Raw genomic sequence first — 18,468 nt, 5'->3', positions numbered from 1 at the left:
ATCGTGGCTGTCCCGGACTTAGAGTGGTGGGATTCCTCCTTGGGAGGATCTTACACCCCCACATCGGGAGGCTGAGGCAGGAGGAACACCCTGAGTTCAAGGCCAAACTGGACTACATAGTGAGTTCAAGAACAGCCCAAACTATATAGGGAGACCCTGTCTCAAAAACAAAACAAAAAAGAAAAAGAAAGAAAGAAAGAGAGAGAGAATCTGGGTGTGGTGGTGCACACCTGTAATCCTAGCACTCAGCAGGCTGAGGCAGGAAGATCACTGTGAGTTGAGGCCAGCTGGTTACACAGTGAGTTCAAGGCCAGCCTGCCTGAACTGCATAGTGAGACCCTGTCTCAAAAAACCAAAAAGGAAAGCAAACAAACAAACAGAAAGAAAGAGAACAGAGAAAGGGCCACACACACCCTAAGTGTATGTAAGTAGAAAGGAAAACATCCCCTCTAACTCCCAAACACAACCCATCCAGTTCTGCTCCTCAGCAACAATCCACAGAATCTCAGTCTACACTAAACATTCAAGAGCAGCATTTGCACACCATTTCTTTCACGGGAATCACACCCTAAAACAAGCTTAAGCCCTCACCACAGAGCTACAACCTACAGGCTCTGCCACCCTCGAGACAGAATGGGGCTCTCAGTCAGACCAGAGATCAAAGCTTATTGTGCTACCTGAGTGTGGTGGCTCACGCCTATAATCCCAGCACTCGGGAGGCTGAGGCAGGAGGATCACTGCAAGTTCGAGACCAGCCTGGGCTACATAGTGAGTTCCAGGTCAGTTTCAACTACATAGTGAGGCCCTGTCTCAAATGTCAAAAACAAATAAATAAAAAACAAAACCTGCTATGTGTGGAGTTGTTCACACGTCACACAGCTCTCAGATCTATTTCCCAAGAGTTTTTCACAAGAGAAAACTGAGACTGGACAAAGAGTCATTGGCCCAGGGTACAGAGCCAGAAGCCAGACATTTTGATCCAAATCCTTCAGAATCAGCCACATTCAGTAAGAGTCTAAAAATTCTATATTGACTCACGGTGAGGTCTTTGATTAGGAAAGCATTTTCTTTAGGTACTTTCTGGATCTTGCCAGGGCCGGTACTTCTGCTGATGCACTGGTAAGGAAAAAGGGAGGCGTCACTTGGTTCACCTGTAAGATTTTGTGTAAAGCTTCTGGAACAGTGTGAACAGTACTGAATATCAAGACCGTAGCATCTGGAGAGTAGGGGATAGTGTGCTGAGGATAATCACTTCTTTATTTGTTACAGAAATATGCTGGGAAACAGTAAGGCCTGGATCTGTTCTCCAGGGGCTCCCAGTTTGAGAAAGGAGACAGATGGACACAGGTAATCATCACGAAGCATGTGTGCAGCTCGGCAGTGGGCATTCTGGGTGTTGGTCTTTTTATTTTTTTAATTTTTAACTCTTTTTTGGAGACAGAGTCTCGCTGTATAGCCCAGTCTGGCCTTGAACTTGGCCTCCTGAGAGTGGAGTTTACAGACCTGCACCACACCCGACTGTTACTGGCCTCTTTGGGAGTTCTCATTCTGTTTTTCGAGTGAAAGCTGCCTTGACACTTTGAAAATAAAAGCCAGTGAGGTCTATAATACACTTGTTGTAATTCTGTCCATTTAGTCTCAGTGCTGCTTCTCTTGAAATCCTGAGCCCCAAGGCGACAGTGTCAGAAGTGGGGAGCAGGGAGGGTACAGGGTGGAGCCATCCCGAATGAGATTAGTGTGTGAGGACCCAGAGGAGGCTGCGGCTCTGAAGTCTGAAGGGGCTTGTGGCTGTCACCAGACCTGCAAGTGCCTGACCCAGACCCGCCCAGGCCCAGCCCCAGGTGCTACGTGGGGGATTTCACTGCAGCACCTGGGAGGAAAGGGGAGGGGCGGAGGAAGAGCCCCAGCTGCTTCTGAAAGGCAGGCGGGAGCAGCCCAGGCAGGGCAAGGCCAGGCCCCAGAAGCTCACCTGGAGGCCAGGGCGCAGCCAGGAGGTCTAAGGAGCCTCGAGGCACGTGTCAGGCACATTTTAACATTGCCCAAGGGAGCAAAGTGTACAGTGAGTGCTTAAAATTCTTTTACCGCAAAGGACACTGCTACGAATCTCCCTCAAACTACTCCATCACTTCCAACACACCTTTCCCATCGCTCTTGCCACTTCCTGAAGCAGCTCTGGAGTCCTCTTTCGTGAGGGTCTTCCGGAGGTGTGATCAAAAATATGGTGAATGCTGCCATTGCATACCATTAAAAGAAAGGCAGGATTGTGACATCACCCTGTGTCCTCGTGTGTCTTTTCCATCAGATTCAGTACTGTGTGACTTTGGGCTCTTCCCCAGAGTCAAAATGACTGTGAAAGGTCAATGTTTTGAATTGATTGAGGACATTAAGGGAGCCATGGCAGTGCAACTAGAGACCCTCGCAAAAGGGCACTTCCGGAGCTGCTCGGGGAAGGGGCAAAAAGGGTGGAGTAAGTGTGCTTGGAGCAGGGGTCACCGCGAGGCCAGGCTGCCCCCTGTGCATCTGAGGGGCCACCCGGGCCCTTAGTGTGGCCTTTCTTGTCTCCTCCGCATGGGCCCTGGAGAAAGGCAGCGTGGAGGAACTTCCCGAAGTGTACAGGGAAGACACTTGGGAGACGAAGTGGGAAGGACATCCTACTGGAAGGCGTCCCAGTTTGATTAGCACAGCTGACTGCACAGTTTCGGGGGACGCACCGGGCCACCTTACCTTGACCAGGTCCTCCAGGGTGTGCGCAGACTCGTCCACGGCGACCAGATAGTGGGGCTTCGGCACCTGGTCGATTATGTTTTGTATCACTCTTTGGAGAAGCAGGGAAAGGAACCGTCACAGGGGAGCAGCAAAGAGAGGTGATCCATTAGAACGCATGGTAGGCCACCTCTGTGGACCTATCATCCAGCTACCTAGCTACCTAATATCTATCATCTCTCTATCCTCGATTCCCAACAGTCTCCCTAGGTAACCCAGGGTGGCCTCCAACTTGCAGCAATTCTCCTGCCTCAGCCTCCCCAGCTAGTGCTTGGTGTTTTAATGTTATCACATTTAATTATCAGATCAAGCAAGGGATCTAATCTGCACTGTAAGATAGGAAGGTGCTGAGGGGTTAAGTGACGCTTGTCAGCCTGAAGAGCTACTGGGAAAACGGAGGTGCTGGCGAGGACACCCCTGCGCGGCCCAGCTTCCCGGAGTCACACAGGTGCACTTGGGGCAGGAGTTTCACCCAGTGAATCACAGATTCCGAGAAGTTCCGCCTCTTCACGAGGTCAGGCAAGGCTCAGGGCCAGGCCCGAGATTTCCTCCTCTGAGTTACTGATTGTCAACCCCACTGAATGCTCAGCTCAAGGGCTGCGGGTGTTACCCCACTGAAAGCTGAGGATGTTAGGTAATTACTACGATTGTCCCTGTTACAAAGGAGAAAAGCAGGCTCAGAGAGGAGAAGTGACTTCCCGCATTCACACAGCTCTGCGGAGGCCTGGCCAAGAGTGCAGAGCGAGAGATTCTGGGGAGAAGCAGGCTGGGTCTTTCCCAGGGCCCTGGCTTGCCCGTGTTCGTTTCCTATTCAGTAAGACGGAAGTGCGTTTCCTCTGTGTGTCACCTTCAGGGCTGGATGGTGCTGAGGGGCGGGGCCCCTCCCTAGCATGGGTGCGGTGTTGGGGTCAATTCCCAGCCCCCAAAAAGGAAAACGAAATAATCAGTGTTCATTTCACGGTTTCAATTCATGGATTTTTGGTGGTGCTGGGGATTGAACCCAGGCCTCATGCATGCTAGGCCCAGCCATCCTGTTTATTTTACATTATTTTCTCAGGACACTTTAACTTTTAGCTTCTTTCTTAAATATCTGACAATTTTCAAAGAAATCTCCAGGAAGGGGAAAATTTCAGCTCTATCTGTCTGTCTGTCTGTCTGTCTGTCTATCTATCTATCTTACTGAAAAGGGTCTCAAGTCTTTCCATAAAGGGAATTTTTCACTCTAACGTCTCTGTTTGGGACTAAAGCTAAACATTTTAAGAATGTAAGACTCCTTTATATCTTTAAAACCTGGCAACCTAAAGTAAAATCTCTGCAAAAGAGAAAGGCACATTTAGCTTATTTATTTTTGTTTTTTGGAACAGGGTCTCACTATGTAGCCTGAACTGGCCTGGAACCCACAGCAACCCTCCTGCCTCAGCCTCCTGCGTGCTGGGATTACAGTTGAGCACCACCAGGTCTGGCTGGAAAGGTACATCTTGGCCCCTTCATCCCCACAGTTAGTGTTGGCTGAAGGAGTCTGAAATTTAATGTGGTCCAAAACTTCTTTAATTTAAAAGATCTGTCCTTAAAAGCAGTAGAAAACCATTTGGTTCGTGGCCTGCAAGGCATCACGCTGGGCTGAAGTTTGAGCTTCTCTGGTTTCCGTGAACTGGTAAACGTGTGGGGCCCTGACTGGCTCCGGTGTTCCCTGGGTGAGCAGCGCCTTGGGAAGTGCAGGTCAGCTTCCTCCTGAGGCTGAGCCCTGGGGGGGAACGAAGCCCCAGGGCCCCGAGCTGAGACCCAGTTCCAGCACAGGGACCTGGCTCCACAGCCTGGCGTGGGCTGCTCTGGGTGTGGGGTCTCAGGCCCTGCCCGCACACCCATGAGCCACCGCAACTCTGGCCTTCTCCTGAGAAGCCCCACGCACTTGCAGCCCTGCAGACTGCTCAGCCCTCGGCTCCTTCTGAGGTGGAGAGGTGGAATGTGCCTGGGCCAGAGTGAAGCTACCTGGAGCTATCTTAGGCCCTTTAGAAAAATAGCTGTTTACTTTTCACCTCTAAGTAACCCTCCTGGAATGCATTGTTAGGCTGGAGCCAGCCCTGGGCCTCCTCTGATCTAGAAGCTAAGAAAATGAGTCAGATGAAGAGGTCACCACTTCCCTGCCTACCAGATGCCTCTCCCCTGTGGTCCCTGACGACAGGGTCATTGATGTCTCTGTTCTGTGGCTGTAACAGCTCAGCCACCTCTGCCGCAGCAGAACGACTTGAACCCACGGTCACCCTCTGTTCTCTACTTCCTTGAAGGCAGGACTGTTATTTTCCACCAATCCAACTGTATCTCTGCGCGTGTGGCGGGGGGGGGGAGCTTCAGATCTCTGGGTCGCTCTCAGATTTCTGGGATCTAAGCAGATGGGCTGACATCACATTCTCAGCTGGGGCAAAGGAGAAAAACTAAATCCTGGCGTGGTTCGTACCAAGCTCTGCTTCCCTACAGTTGTTGTTTCTAAGGTATGAACTTGGTCTTGCCATTAGTTTTGGGGGCTGCCAGGGTCGCTCAGGGGTAGGAGTACTTGCCTAGCATGTGGGAGGCCCGGGGTCCCACCTCCAGCCCTGTGAAAAAAACAAACTAAAAGAGCCGGGCATGGTGGTGCATGCCTGTAATCCCAGCACTCAGGAGGCTGAGGCAGGAGGATCACTGTGAGTTCAAGACTAGCCTGGGCTACATAGTGAGTTCCAGGTCAGTCTCAAGTATGTAGTGAGACCCTATCTCAAAAAGCCAAAAAAACAAAAACCCAAAAAGAAAAACAAAACTAAAAAAAGCAAAAAATTGTGGAGCTTTTAGGTGAACATTATTTGATCAGACGCAAAACGGAGACAATAACAGTACTACCAGTACCTTCTGCATAGGGTTGTCGAGAAGAATAAATAAGCTGCAGCAGTAGGTGAAAGGGCCTTTGCACTGAGTAGATGCTCAATAAATGTTAGTTTACAGATAGACCCATGAGGGCAAGGTGGTGCACACCTGTTATCCTAGCACTTGGCCACTGAGGCAGGAGGATTGCAGTGAGTTTGAGGTCAGCTGGGGCCACGAGTTCAAACCCACCTGAACTACATAGTGAGACCCTGCTATACAGGAGGGTCCCATTCCTGGGAGAGTTCTTACCCTGCCAGGTCAAGCACATGAATTGTCGGAATCACATTTGTTCCATCTCCAAAAACAGGTAACTCAGGGATGTCTCCCAGCCAAGCAAGCTAAAAGAAAGGAAGGCCACAGCGTTTGGTCCTGGGTGCGGTGTTGCAGCTCACGTAACAGGAGATCTGTCTGTGGAGAGGTCTCTCAGTGCTTCTCACATCAGTCCTGAAGACATCAGGATCCAGTCCTGCTCAGGGAGACAGCGCAACCGAAACAAAACACACTGGACAGGGGCTGGGGATGTAGCTCAGCCCCACTGCAAGGTCCTGAGTTCAATTCCTGATACCCGGAAACAAAATGAAACACCAGACAGACGGACCCCGTGTTCCCCATGGCAGCTGAAAACTGAACGTAGAGTAGTGATTAATACGGGTTAAGGGTGAAGTAGGGGAGGAGTAAAGATAGGTTAAAAGGAGACAAGGAAATTGTAATTTAAAAATTTGTACTTTCCAGAAAATTGCAGCCTCAAGACACAATCAGAGTTACCTAAGTCTCTGCTGCCTTTGTCACCCCCAGGCTGTTTATTTCCCCGCCTAACTCCTTACTCGGAATTCCTAAGTCTTAAAGCCGTGGGCCGGGCCTGTGTGCTTCTGCTCTAGCAGGAATCTACACACATGAAAGACTTCTGCTGTCAGGACCGGCAGGATTAATTCACTGGGTGCGGCTCTCTGGACTCAAACACGCAGACAGCTGTATTGCAACCTAGCTGAGAAGAGATTTTACTTTAACTCAGGAGTGCACACCAGGAACTTTCAGGAACCAGGCACTGGGGGCCTGATTACCTCAGAGAAGTAAAGGAGCATCAGACTACTGAGGCCACACAAATACCCGCAACCCCAGACCCCAGGGCTCCTCACCCCTCAAACGCCCCGCTCCTTTCTGTGTGTGCAGGAATTTGTTTCCACTTTGTACATCTGCCTACGCTTCTCACCAAGGAGGCCCGCAGTTGTTTCTGTGACAGGTCCAGAACTACTGTGGGCCAGGGGGGCCCCCTTCTCCTCTTTGGGGGAGCTTCTTGGATCCTCAGTGACAGAGAGGAGAGAGGGCAGAAACAGGGGGGTGGGTTTGACCTCTATACACTGTATACAACTGTGCAAGCATCACTGTGACCATTTACATGGACAGTTGATACATTTAGAAAAGCGGGGCATGGATTCAGTACTCTGGAGGCTGAGGCAGGAGGATCTCTGAGTTCGAGGCCAGCCTGAGATACATAGTGAGTTCAAGGTCAGCCTGAACTACATAGTGAGACCTGTCTCAGACAGACATGATTTTTAAAAAGTGCAACCTCAGGAGTATGTGCTCCTCCAGACGTCTGTAATCTTATTAGTTACTGTGAACAGTCCACTGAATGGCATCCACATAGGGAAGAAATTCTTCCACATCCAGTCATAAAAGGAATTAAATTTTAGAAGTGCCCTACTGGTAAAGGTAATTATCAAAAGTTTTTTGGTTCTTTTTTTGGAGACAGTATTGCTGTGTAGACCAGGCTGGCCTGGAACTCACAGCAACCCTCCTGCCTCAGCCTTCTGAGTACTGAGATCACAGGGGTATGCTGCCATGTCCAGCTGTTTTTTGTTTTTTGTTTTTTTTTAAATGGTAGTACTCACAGCATGCAAGAGTTCTTCCACCAAGCTACGCCCCTCACCATGTAAAACAGTTATCCAAAAACTCCATATAATGAAAAGTTATACCTTAAAAAATGTGTGTAAGATGCCTCCTTCCATGCCGTACTGCAGTCCTGCAGCGACTACATAGGTTGCAAACATTTTGGTCTATTGGATAAAATACAGAAAAAGGCTGAATATCACATTAAACGGGATTATTCCAGTCTTTCGGGCAGCACACAGGGAGCTGGGCCGACTCTTCAGGACACCCTGGGTACTCAGGACAGAATGGGTGAACAACCCCTCAGGGCCTCAGGAGGCTGCGACTCTTAATTAGTTTATTTATTTATTTATTTCTGGTACCGTGGATTGAACTCCAGACCTGATGCTTGTGAGGCAGGTGGTGGAACCACTGAGCTAAATCCCCGCCCTAGCCAGGACTCTTAGTGAAATTAAAGCCAGAGTTGTTACTTGCTGAAAACTGAATGCCTGTGAACTCTATCATTATCCCGGCATGGAGGGGAAAGGGATTACAGCAATCCCCCCCACCTCCCTGTCATTTCCTAGCAGGAGGGACAGGGGGACACAAAGTGAGTTCAGAGAAACAGGTGGGTTTCTGCTGATGTGGCTGATGTAGAATGTTTATTTGAACTGTTTGTGTGTTTGTTTGTTTGTTTTTGGTACCAGGGATTGAACTTGGGTCCTTGCCTCAATGTTTATGTGGCTTTCACAGTCAACACCATGCTCTGGCTTCCGGGGAGAATGTCCTTTTCGGGAAAGCTGAAAAGCTTCAGGTGGAGAAACTCAGGGATACCTTCGGGCTGATTCCTCTTCCTCCCTGTCCTCCCCCCACACCCCGCTAACCAGGAGGCCTTGAAGTTGCTTAACCTAAAACTCCAGGTGTGCTCCCAGCTACTCCGAAGGCTGAGAGGGGAGGAGCACGGGGAGGGACAGCCTGGCCAACACAGCAGGTCACCGGGCCAAACACCCGGAGAGCTTTGTGTAGGGGAGACAGTGGCTTTCCTGGATTGCTGACCGGAGGTCCAGTGATGGATTAGATGAGGACTTCAGTCTTACCTAAGGAAGATTTGGGAGCGGATGTGCATGCAATTGGTCTATTTCAGCCAATCCGTCACCCAGCTGGAACAGTGTGGCTGGTGCAGTAGGGTTTTTGTGGTTCTGTTTTGCTTATTTTGCCTGCTTGCCTGGTGGACCCAGGCCTTTTCCTGCTCCACCCAGGCCCGTGCAGTGGGATCGTTAATAAAACCTCACAGCTGCCACTGTCTGTAGGGTTTTGCAGGGAGGGTGGGATGTTTGTAATTAAAGGAGAGAGGATGCAGGGGGTCGAGGTCAAGCAGAGGCCGGAAGTGCCACGGTGTGGGAGAATGCGGGTCCCTGAGTGAAGCTTTTGAGGGCAATTGGTGTCACTGCACTGTGGTTTGGATCCAAATGTCCCCAAGGCCACGTGTTAAAGGCTTGGCCCACACCTTGGCACCGGTGGGAGGGGACAGGAGCTTTCCAAGCTGGGGCCCGGTGTGAGGTCTGCATCATTGGGGGTATTCTCTTGGAGAGAGATGTGAGGCCCTGTGTCCTCCTCTCCCTCACACTTGGCAGGGCAGGCCGCACGCTCCTGCCGCACTGTATGCGCCCCCCCACCCCGCCATGGACTGAAGCCTCTGAAACACCGAGCCTTCGTCTTTCTTCCTGATAAACCCATGAGCTCAGGTATTTGGTTACAACCACAGAAAGCCAACACACACTGTAGCGGGTCCCCGTCCCCTACATCTGGGCCAGTGGCAAGGGAGCAAAGCGACCCAGACCCCTAGCTTTTCCTAGCTGTTCCTAGTAAAGAGACAAGAGAAGCTTCCCAAGGGGTCTTAGCAGCTATGGCTCAAATCCTGCAGACCCTCGTGGCTTTGCAGATAACTGCGAGGTTTTAGGTGGGTAGTGTGTCATACTGCAGTGGTATCACACCCATGTTTGGAAACAGCCCAAATGCCCAGCAACTGACCTATGATAAAGGAGATTTTTTTCTGGTTGGTGCCGGGGATCGAACTCGACCTTTGCACTTGCGAGGCAGGTGGCAGAACCAGTGAGCCAAATCCCCAGCCCGAAGATGTGTGTTTTTTATACCATGGAGTACTATGTTGCCATGGATTTAGCTCAGTGGTGCTGCTGCCTGCCTTGTAAGAGCAAGGACCTGAGTTCGATCCCTAGCACAAAAAAAAAAAAAAAAAGACAAGATGGCAAGGATAAGTGCGAGACACGTCTAGCTAACTGGATGCACCTGGAGACTTTGCTCTTAAGTGAGGTAAATTGGACACACGTTTAAATACGGTGTTTTCTCTGGTGTAAGAAACCAAAAGTGGAAATAAGGTCCAACACGTATAATAGATATTGGGAAACGGGGAAAAATGTTCAAATGGGAAGGGGAACAAGGGGTGGGGCGGAGAGGAGGAGGAAAGGAAAGAAGGGACAAGAAAAAAGAATCAAAGGAAAAAATGGAGACAAAGGTTTTGTAGATAAGGAGGAGACAAAGGTTTTGTAGATAAGGAGGGGAAGGAGGATCAAAGGGGGGGGTAGGAAACAGCACAATACATGGCGTGCAGGTACAGACTTCCCGTGAAGAATGTGGCCACTGTGTACATCTAAAACGTACCATAAAGTAAAATGTACCGATGAAGGTTCTGCCTCAAAAAAACCAAAACACAAACATACATAAAACGAGTGCTGGGGTTACAGGTGTGTACCACCCTACCCGGCTTCAACAGGCGAAGAATTCGAACGAAATCACGTAACTACGGAATTCAGAACAGGAAGACATTTGGGGCGTCTGGGGCGTAGCCCTTTACTCTGCTTGTTGAAATCCCCAAAGTTGTGGGCCCGGTTGCTGCTCAGTGCTAGGGCTTCGCCGAGATAGCTCGTCCCCGGGAGGGGCACCAGCCAGGACCCCAAAGTTTAGTGCCTGGAGGAGGTAATACTTCTCTAACGGATGGAGAAGGGTCTAGCATACCTAATTCTCTCGTTTCCTTTGAATATTTTACATTCACAGGGCTGTACTGCATCGCACACGTCTTTTTTCATCCATGTTAACCGGAAAGGACAAAGTTCCTGCTGCAATATCTTCTGCGACCACTAGGTGTCACCCTAGAGCTTTCATTGCACAACGCTTAAGGGTCTTTCACTAAGGGGAAAAATGTACTGGGAACTTTGGACGTTTTGGGGTTCTATGTAAGTCCTATACAGGCGAAATGGGGACGGTGCCAGCAGTAGACTCTGCGCCGAATTTTTTTAACTTATCCGCGAGATCCTGGAGGGTTACAGGAGGCACAATAAATAAAACACTGCTAGGCATGCAGTTATAACAAGCCCTCCGTATTTTTTCAGCTGTTACTAATTCAGGTCGATTCCACCACCTATTCTGATGAAAGACAAGAGAGATACAATCATTTCATAATGGATGCACATCCAAATGATGCATTTTTCTGGGCATGGTGGTGCACACCTGTAATCCCAGCACTCAGGAGGCTGAGGCAGGAGGATCGCTGCAAGTTCGAGACCAGCCTGGGCTACACAGTGAGTTCCAGGGCAATCTCAACTACATAGTGAGAGCCTGTTTCAAGAAAAAAAAAATGGTGCATTTTGCTGGAACAGAGTTCATGAGCTCCGATGGGTCATGTCAGTCCCTCAGCTCGGGGTGTGTCTTCATCATCAGGGACGAACTCCAAGACTCTACGCAGCTCTGTGCTCAGGGAGCAGGGGAAGAATAGGGCTCACGGGTGTCAGCGTCTAGCGCAGTTTGGTGTGCATGGCAGCTGCACCTCTCGGCCTCTCCCACAGTGCCCACCTTGTCTGGGGACATGACTCACTGTCACTGCTCAGAGCAGCCCAGACAGGGCGTACGAGCTGGGCACAACGCAGGGGGAGCCTCCGCAAGCCCCATTGCCTGATTTCTAAAATGGGGCTGCTGTGTATTTTCCAGGGAAGAGAGGAAATGGGGATCCCCTCCTGCCCATCCCGGTTCTGAGGTGTTTGCTTTCCTCTGGGGATGCACAGAGCTCCATGGGACCTGCATTAGGACCCCTCAGGACAGGACATGAAGGGGTGGCCTTGTGGATAGCAGTTTCTAGGATACTAAAGAAAGAGATTTAAAAATTTTAACATTATTACCATCTTGGTTTTTTGAGGCAGGGTCTCACTGTGTAGTCCAGGCTGTCTTGAACTCACTATGTAGCCCAGGCAGCCTCCGACTGGCTGCAACCCTCCTGCCTCAGCCTCCCGAGTGCTGGGAGCAGAGGTGTGTGGTGCCACGTCTGGCCAAAGAGATGTTTCCAGAGTTCTGATGATGCAAGTAATGCCAGGAGCAGTGTGGGCCACACACAGAAAAACCAGCCAGCTATTTATCACCCTGCCTAGCGCAGGGTAGAAGTAGCCGAGGAGCAGGAGCCCGTGTAGTCAGCGTTACAGGACCTTCCCTCCCAAGCCGTCCGTGACTCCACACTCACGTTTTTTCCAAATTTGAGGACTGTTTTCTCAGCAGTTATGTGGTCCAGGAAATTGGGATGATTCTTTCTTCTCCGATAGTCCTCTTCTGTGAAGGGGACCTCGGAGTCGTCCTGTGCGACACAGAAGGTGCAGGGCTTGGAGAGGCTCCTCGACTGCAGCGGGGGCCTGGCACCAAAGCCCCAAAGCCCCGCTCCCCAGAAGGGTGCCCCTGGCAGAAGACAGTGAGGCACGTGTGGCAACTGATGGCCACAGACTGGGTTTCACACACTCCCAGCACACAGCATGCCAAGTGCCCGTGTGGGGTGACTTCGGGTTCCCTGATCTGATCACTACCCGTGGCGCACCTGATGTGGAATGTGCCCCATAAAAATGTGCACTTTGCATGTGTGAGTTAAAAATTTAAAAAGTATATTAATTTTTAAAACCATGGTGGATGATCTCACGGTGAAGGTCGTGCACTCAATCCTGGGGTCTGAAACAAACACATTTTTTAAAACCCCCAAACAGGCTTTAAAAAACTACTGCCTATTTTATTTGTGTGGTCTTTTGTGGTGCCGGGGATTGAACCCGGGGCTTGCACATTCTAAGCAAGTACTGTGCTATGGTGCTACATCTCCAGTCCACTATTGCTTACTTAATTGATTGATTGGTCTTGTGGTTCGTGGTTCAGGCTGGCCTTGAACTAACTGTGTAACTCAGGCTGGACTCAGAGTCACAGAAATCCTCCCAGTTCAGCCTCCTAGGTGGTTGGATTACAGGGTTGCACCACCACGCCTGGCTACTGCTTATTTTAATAAGATTTGCTGTCCTGAAAATGTTTTAGCTAGTCAAAAATTGTAATTTAAACTCAATCTAAACAAAATTAAAAGTGTAAATGTCTTTTTTTTTTATTTTGTAGAGAAAGTAGCAGGTTACCACTGTGCATCCATAAAGCTCTTAGACAAACCATTTCTTAATCTTGAAGTGTTGGCAACTTTATTTTTTATTTTTGCAGAGTGGGGGGTAGAACCAGGGCCTCATTGTGTCTGAGAACCCAGGTGGATCACATGCTGGACTCTTACTCTGTCTGGCTATGGTTTGTGACAACGACAGCCCATTGTCTTTCTTATTTGGAACGGTTTGGCTGAGACAGGGTCACCTCTGCTCCCTGTCTTTATTCACCGATTGGGAGCCATATCACTGGGGCCAAGCCAGTTAGCTTGTAAATAGGCAGCCACTGAGGCACAAGACCTGAGATGGGGTCAGGCTGGTCACTTTAAGAGGAAATCAGCACACACACAGGGTTCAGGTTTCCAGCGCCATAGTGCACCGAGTTCAGGGATGTAAAGCAGACGTGGGAAGTGACCACTGCAGGGGCGGAACCTCTGTTCCCCTCTGCTTTGCTCCCCCTAATTACACAGCAAGATTCCTGCCTGGCCAGATTCTGCGTGATGGGTGCGTGGCCCCTGTGGGCCCCGTTTCTTTACAACATGGATGCCCACACCCCAGTTTTATCGGCTACACCCGCCCTAAGCTGTTTTGGCCAAAGCCCCGGCCCTACATACAGCAGACCCTACACACAGAGCCTGCTGGGCCAATGTTCTCAGGCCCCTTCCCCACTGTTGGGTCCGCTCTCCCTTGCTAAACTTCCAGCAACATCCCCCGGAACTGCCTCTGTTGTCCATGGTTTCACTCTTCCACTTTGTGAGGCACCCATCTAGTTTGGACTGTAACGGTGGTGCACACCTGTAATCCCAGTCCTCTGGGAGGCTGATGCAGGAGGGTTGCAAGTTCAAGCCCAGCAAGGGCAATTTATTGACCGAGATACCCTGTCTCAAAATTTAAAATTGGACCCAGGGGTATAGGTTGGTGCAAAGGCCAATCCCCAGCACCACCAAAATAACTAGCTAACTAACTAAATAAAACCAGGTGGGTAGTACAGAAAAACAAAACACAAATATTAAGATTCTTCTACTTATTAAAATTCATAAGCCAACATTCTACGATGGTCACCCTTCTTTTATATCAGAACTAATTTTTACGCAGTTTTGTATTCATTCTGATTATCTTTGGCTACACATAACATAAAAGCAAACTCAAAGCGGCCAGCAGAATTTATCCTAGCCTGAATTGGGGGCCCTGGATGTCCCCGCGGGGCTGCCTATCTCTGCTTTGTTGAGGGGCGCCTGTCCCCTCCCCACCAGGCTCCCAGGAAGACTGGGAGCTGGGGTTCCAGGCTTCACACCCGGACTGACCCTGTACCCACAAAGGGAGGAAGACTGCGTTCGCCTTTCATTTTATTTATTTTACAGACTATAACCTGTATTGTCTTTTAATAATCACCTGGTTCATTTATCTATAAGTAAATGAAATGACCGGTCCTTTTTTTTTTTTTTTTTTTTTTTTTTTTTTGAGACAGGGTCTTGCTATGTAGCCCAGGCTGGCTTAGAACATGTGGCCATCCTCCTGCCTCAGCCTCCTGAGTGCTGGGATTACAGGTGTGCGCCAGCACACTCGGCTTATCACTTTGTTCTTGGTCAGACTCCATGGCAGCGGCATGGACGCACTGGCAAGCAGGAGCCTCACTGAGTCTCCGCCTTTGTCCTCCTCAGTTCCGTAGTTCCTGCTGCTTCCGGGCCAGGCAGTTGATGTGATAGTGCTTGGCTGCAGTGGCTGTGGGTGTGACGCCCTTGGGAGCCTTGGAGCCAGCCTCAGGCTCAGAGGAGGATGACGTGATCAGCGGCAGGAGACGCTGTGTGCTCCCAGCAAGCTCCCTAAGTAAGGACAGGAGATGAGCCGGCCAGTACCCAGTGGTAACAGGAATCTGAGCCAGCAAATCCTCTGTGCAGCACACAGTAGCAGTTTGCACCACAGCCCACAAGCAACACCCATTTGTTATGCTACACCTGCAAGGGCCACGTCCCTGGGAACCGAGTTTCTCAGCTCCATTAAAACCTTGTAAAAGAGGGAGAAGTGCACCTGGCCAATAAATACATGAAGAACTGGTCAATAGCTCTGGCCATAGCCAGCTGGGACGCAAGCCTGTAATTCCAGCACTCAGGAGGTTGAGGCAGGAGGATTGCCCTGAGTTTGAGGCAGCCTGAATTACAAAATGAGACCCTGTCTCCAAAACCCAAAACCAAATAAACAGATATCTCTGGCCATGAGAAAAGTGCAAATTAAAACTACACTGAGGGCCGGGAATTTAGCTCAGTGGTTCTGCCTCCTCTCTCGCAAGTGCAAGGACCCAAGTTCGATCCCTGGCACAAAAAACAGAACAACAAACAAAAAAACCAAAAAACCCACACTGAGATTCCATCTTACCCCAGAAAGGACAGCCATCATAAAAAAATCACATAACAAATGCTGGTGAGGGTATGGAGGAGAAGGAACCCTTCACTGTTGGTGAGAATGTAAACTGGTACAGCCACTATGGAAATCAATATGAAGACTCCCCAGAGCACTGAAAGTAGAAATTCCATTTGACTCAGCTAGTCCCCTTCTAGGTTTCTTCCGAAAGAATTAAAGACATCATATTACAGTAATCCATGCAGACCCATGTTTATGGCAGCAGAACTTGAAATAGCCAAATCTTGGAAGTGGCCCATATGTCCATCAACAGATGAGTGGGTAAAGAAACTGTGATATTTACACAAGATGGAGTACTACTCTGTCATAAAGAAGGATAAATTTGACTCATTTGAAGGAAAACGGATGCACCTTGAGACCATAATGTGCAGTGAAATAAATAAGACACACAAGCTTACATATCACATGGTTTCTCCTATAAGAGAAGCCCAAATTATAAATAAAGAGCAAAATAAAAAATAATAGGAAATAGGGAGATAGATCTATCTCAAATGGAAAGGAGCAGAGGTGTAGAAGGATGTAACTCAAAGGCTTGAGCACCTGCCTGGCAAGTGCAAGGTCCTGAGTTCCATCCTTTGGGGAGACAGAGGGAGAGGGAAAGAGATGGGAAGGGAAGGGGATGAAAAAGGAATGGAGATGTGTTACATATATGTGCCAACTCCCCACAAGGAATGCAAGCATTACGCACTACCAACATGGACTAATGAAGAAACTACGATGGTAAAAAACCCCTCACAGGACCCCATCATCCACATGGCCTGTCCTTGGCCACAACATTGCCCTGCACGCCCACGCATAGTTTAATGGGCAGCACAGTAAATCCTCGCCGTGCACAGAGGCCTTGGAGTCTGTGCTTCTCTACCGGATGTGCCCTCCCTGCAGAAGTCCCCTGAGCACACAGGTGCCAAGGTACCACGGGAGAAAGGTTCTGTGAAGAAAGCTAATGTGCTACTTACAGGGTCCAGAGGCTTGGATCGCGCCCAAGTCATCACAGTGGAGACTAAAATAAACACCTTGCGCTTTCCAAAGTGGCTGACTTCTTCATTCAGCGCTGTGAGGACGAGAGCAGAGTGATTATTTGGACCCGTGTGGACCTTGCTTTTGAAAGCAGGTGTGCTGTTCGTTCTTGTTACCAGTGGGCCCCAGGTTCCTCTTCAAGGAGCAGCTTAACACCAGGGCAATGTCTCCTCGGGTGCTTTGACGACCCTCCTACTAAACCCTTCACATCCTCCCTCTAGCTGCACTGTATTTATACACCATGGAGTACTGTGCTTCCTTAAAGAAGGATCGACTTCTCTGAGACCACAAACTTAAGAGGAATAAATCAGACACACAAATGTAAATGTCACATGGCTTCTCTTATATGTGAAACCCCAAGTACAAATAAGGAGCAAAATAAAAGATAATAGGAAACAGGGAGAGAGATCTTTTGCAAATGAGCTGGAGGGAGGGAAGCAGGAGGGGGAAGGAGATGTAAAAAGAACTCAGATGCGTTATGCACACGCACTAAATCCCCATGACGAATGTGACCATTAGACAAAGTGAACTTGTGCTAATACAAAAGTCCAGCCCCTTCCTACTTCCTGGCCTGTGGCAGCAGCCAGCTGTGAAGCCCAGACTCCGGGAGGAGGGGTCCCTGAGGAGAAAGGTTTCTTGAGAGCTGTCGGAGGAGGCTGGCCCTGAGAGCTCTGCAAGTTCCCGGGTGAGGCTGGGACAGGACCAGCGGACCCGAGAGCCAGGGCGTCCACACAAGGGCGCCTGGGGAAGGTGCGGGGGCCGTGGACACGGAGCAGGCAGTGGGCACAGGGTCGGCGCAGGAGAAGCAGCAGTGGGTGGGGCTGGCTGTCTGCAGTTTATTCACACAGAGGAGGCAATGGCACCTGACTCCGGGCCACCAGGAGTTTAGATCAAGGCTTTAATGTCCACTCAGGACCACGGTCAGGAGGCCTTTCCTACATTTCAGCCACAGCTGTCAACTGATGACTTCCCTTCCCTCAGAATTCCCTATCACCAGGGCTCCCACTGACCTGGAGGGCTGGTGACACAAACAGGGACGAGAGTCCTGGGCGTTACTGAATTCCCACTATGAGGCAGGTGTTACTGTTATCTGTTTCAACAGATGGGAAGCTGAGGCACAGTTTGCCTAGAAACCTAGGGGGAGGGACTCGGTGGGGCACACAGTCCAACCCAAGCCACCTGCCAGCCATGCAGTGCTGCCCCCACTTGGCATCCGTGAGCTGGATGGGGTTGGTAGAGACCCTGAACCCGAGTGAAGCCTTCTTAGGATTTCCCACAAGGCAGCCTGTCCAGTGTAAGCCACTGTGGACAGTGGTATTTTAGTGGGACCGCCTTTCCACTCTGGCAGGAGAGCAGCCAGTACCCCAGGGACTGCAGGCTGTGGTGGGCAGACAGGAGGGTGGGAATGCCCCCCTTTTTTTTTCTTCTCTTTGAGACCTACTTTATCTCTGTAGTTCAGGCAGGCCTTGAACTTGTGGAGATCCTCCTACCTCAGCCTCCCCAGTGCCTGGCAGGAATGCCTACTTTTGAACCCCTCATAGGGACTGGCAGGCAGAACAGATGCAGACAGAAAGAGGGGTGAGTATTTGCCTCCATCAAGGTTGCCCACATTTAATGCATGGAACACATTGTGTTGTGTGGCATTCCGGAGAAGAACCTAAGCTAAAGTGGGGTCTCATCACATGAGGCGATACAGCTGTGTTTTTAGTCCCACAAGGTGACGCCTGTTTTTATTCTAATAAAACTGTCTTTTCTATTTAATCTCTCTCTTTTAACATTTCTGCTCTGCTGTGCTTCAGCGTGGCCTATTTTGTGAATACCTGACACACTTCCAGCTCTCTGGCTGGGTTATCCTCTTTTTTTTTGTACTGGAGACTGAACTCCGGTTCTTGCACTGGTGAGGCAGGTGGCAGCACCACTGAGCTAAACACCCAGCCCTGGGTTATCCTTTTTGATTTAGGATGTTTATGATGGGCCTAAAACGACGTGTTTGTTTCCCTTCTGGACACATCCCTTATCCATATATGCAAATATCATCTCATTTCTACTAATT

General features: G+C 49.8%; 1 protein-coding gene across 3 annotated transcripts in view; it reads right to left on the bottom strand.

Annotated features, from left to right (window-relative positions):
* Ak7 (adenylate kinase 7) overlaps nt 1-18,468 on the bottom strand; it is a 57,000-nt gene that overhangs the window by 21,908 nt on the left and 16,624 nt on the right. For 2 of the 3 annotated variants that reach the window (XM_010609139.3, XM_010609142.3), the window contains exons 4-9: nt 16,355-16,449; nt 12,050-12,160; nt 7,632-7,712; nt 5,908-5,996; nt 2,725-2,815; nt 1,039-1,116 (exon numbers count right to left, since the gene is read on the bottom strand). In XM_010609139.3, coding sequence (XP_010607441.1) covers nt 1,039-1,116; nt 2,725-2,815; nt 5,908-5,996; nt 7,632-7,712; nt 12,050-12,160; nt 16,355-16,449 — 545 coding nt within the window. The remainder of the gene's footprint in view (nt 1-1,038; nt 1,117-2,724; nt 2,816-5,907; nt 5,997-7,631; nt 7,713-12,049; nt 12,161-16,354; nt 16,450-18,468) is intronic. The other variant, XM_010609141.3, reaches the window with a different exon arrangement.

Source organism: Fukomys damarensis, unplaced genomic scaffold (assembly GCF_012274545.1).
Source record: "Fukomys damarensis isolate Sample0158 unplaced genomic scaffold, DMR_v1.0_HiC HiC_scaffold_21, whole genome shotgun sequence".
Taxonomy (NCBI): domain Eukaryota; kingdom Metazoa; phylum Chordata; class Mammalia; order Rodentia; family Bathyergidae; genus Fukomys; species Fukomys damarensis.
The sequence above is the reverse complement of the archived record's forward strand: the minus strand, read 5'-3'. Positions and strand labels throughout refer to the sequence as shown.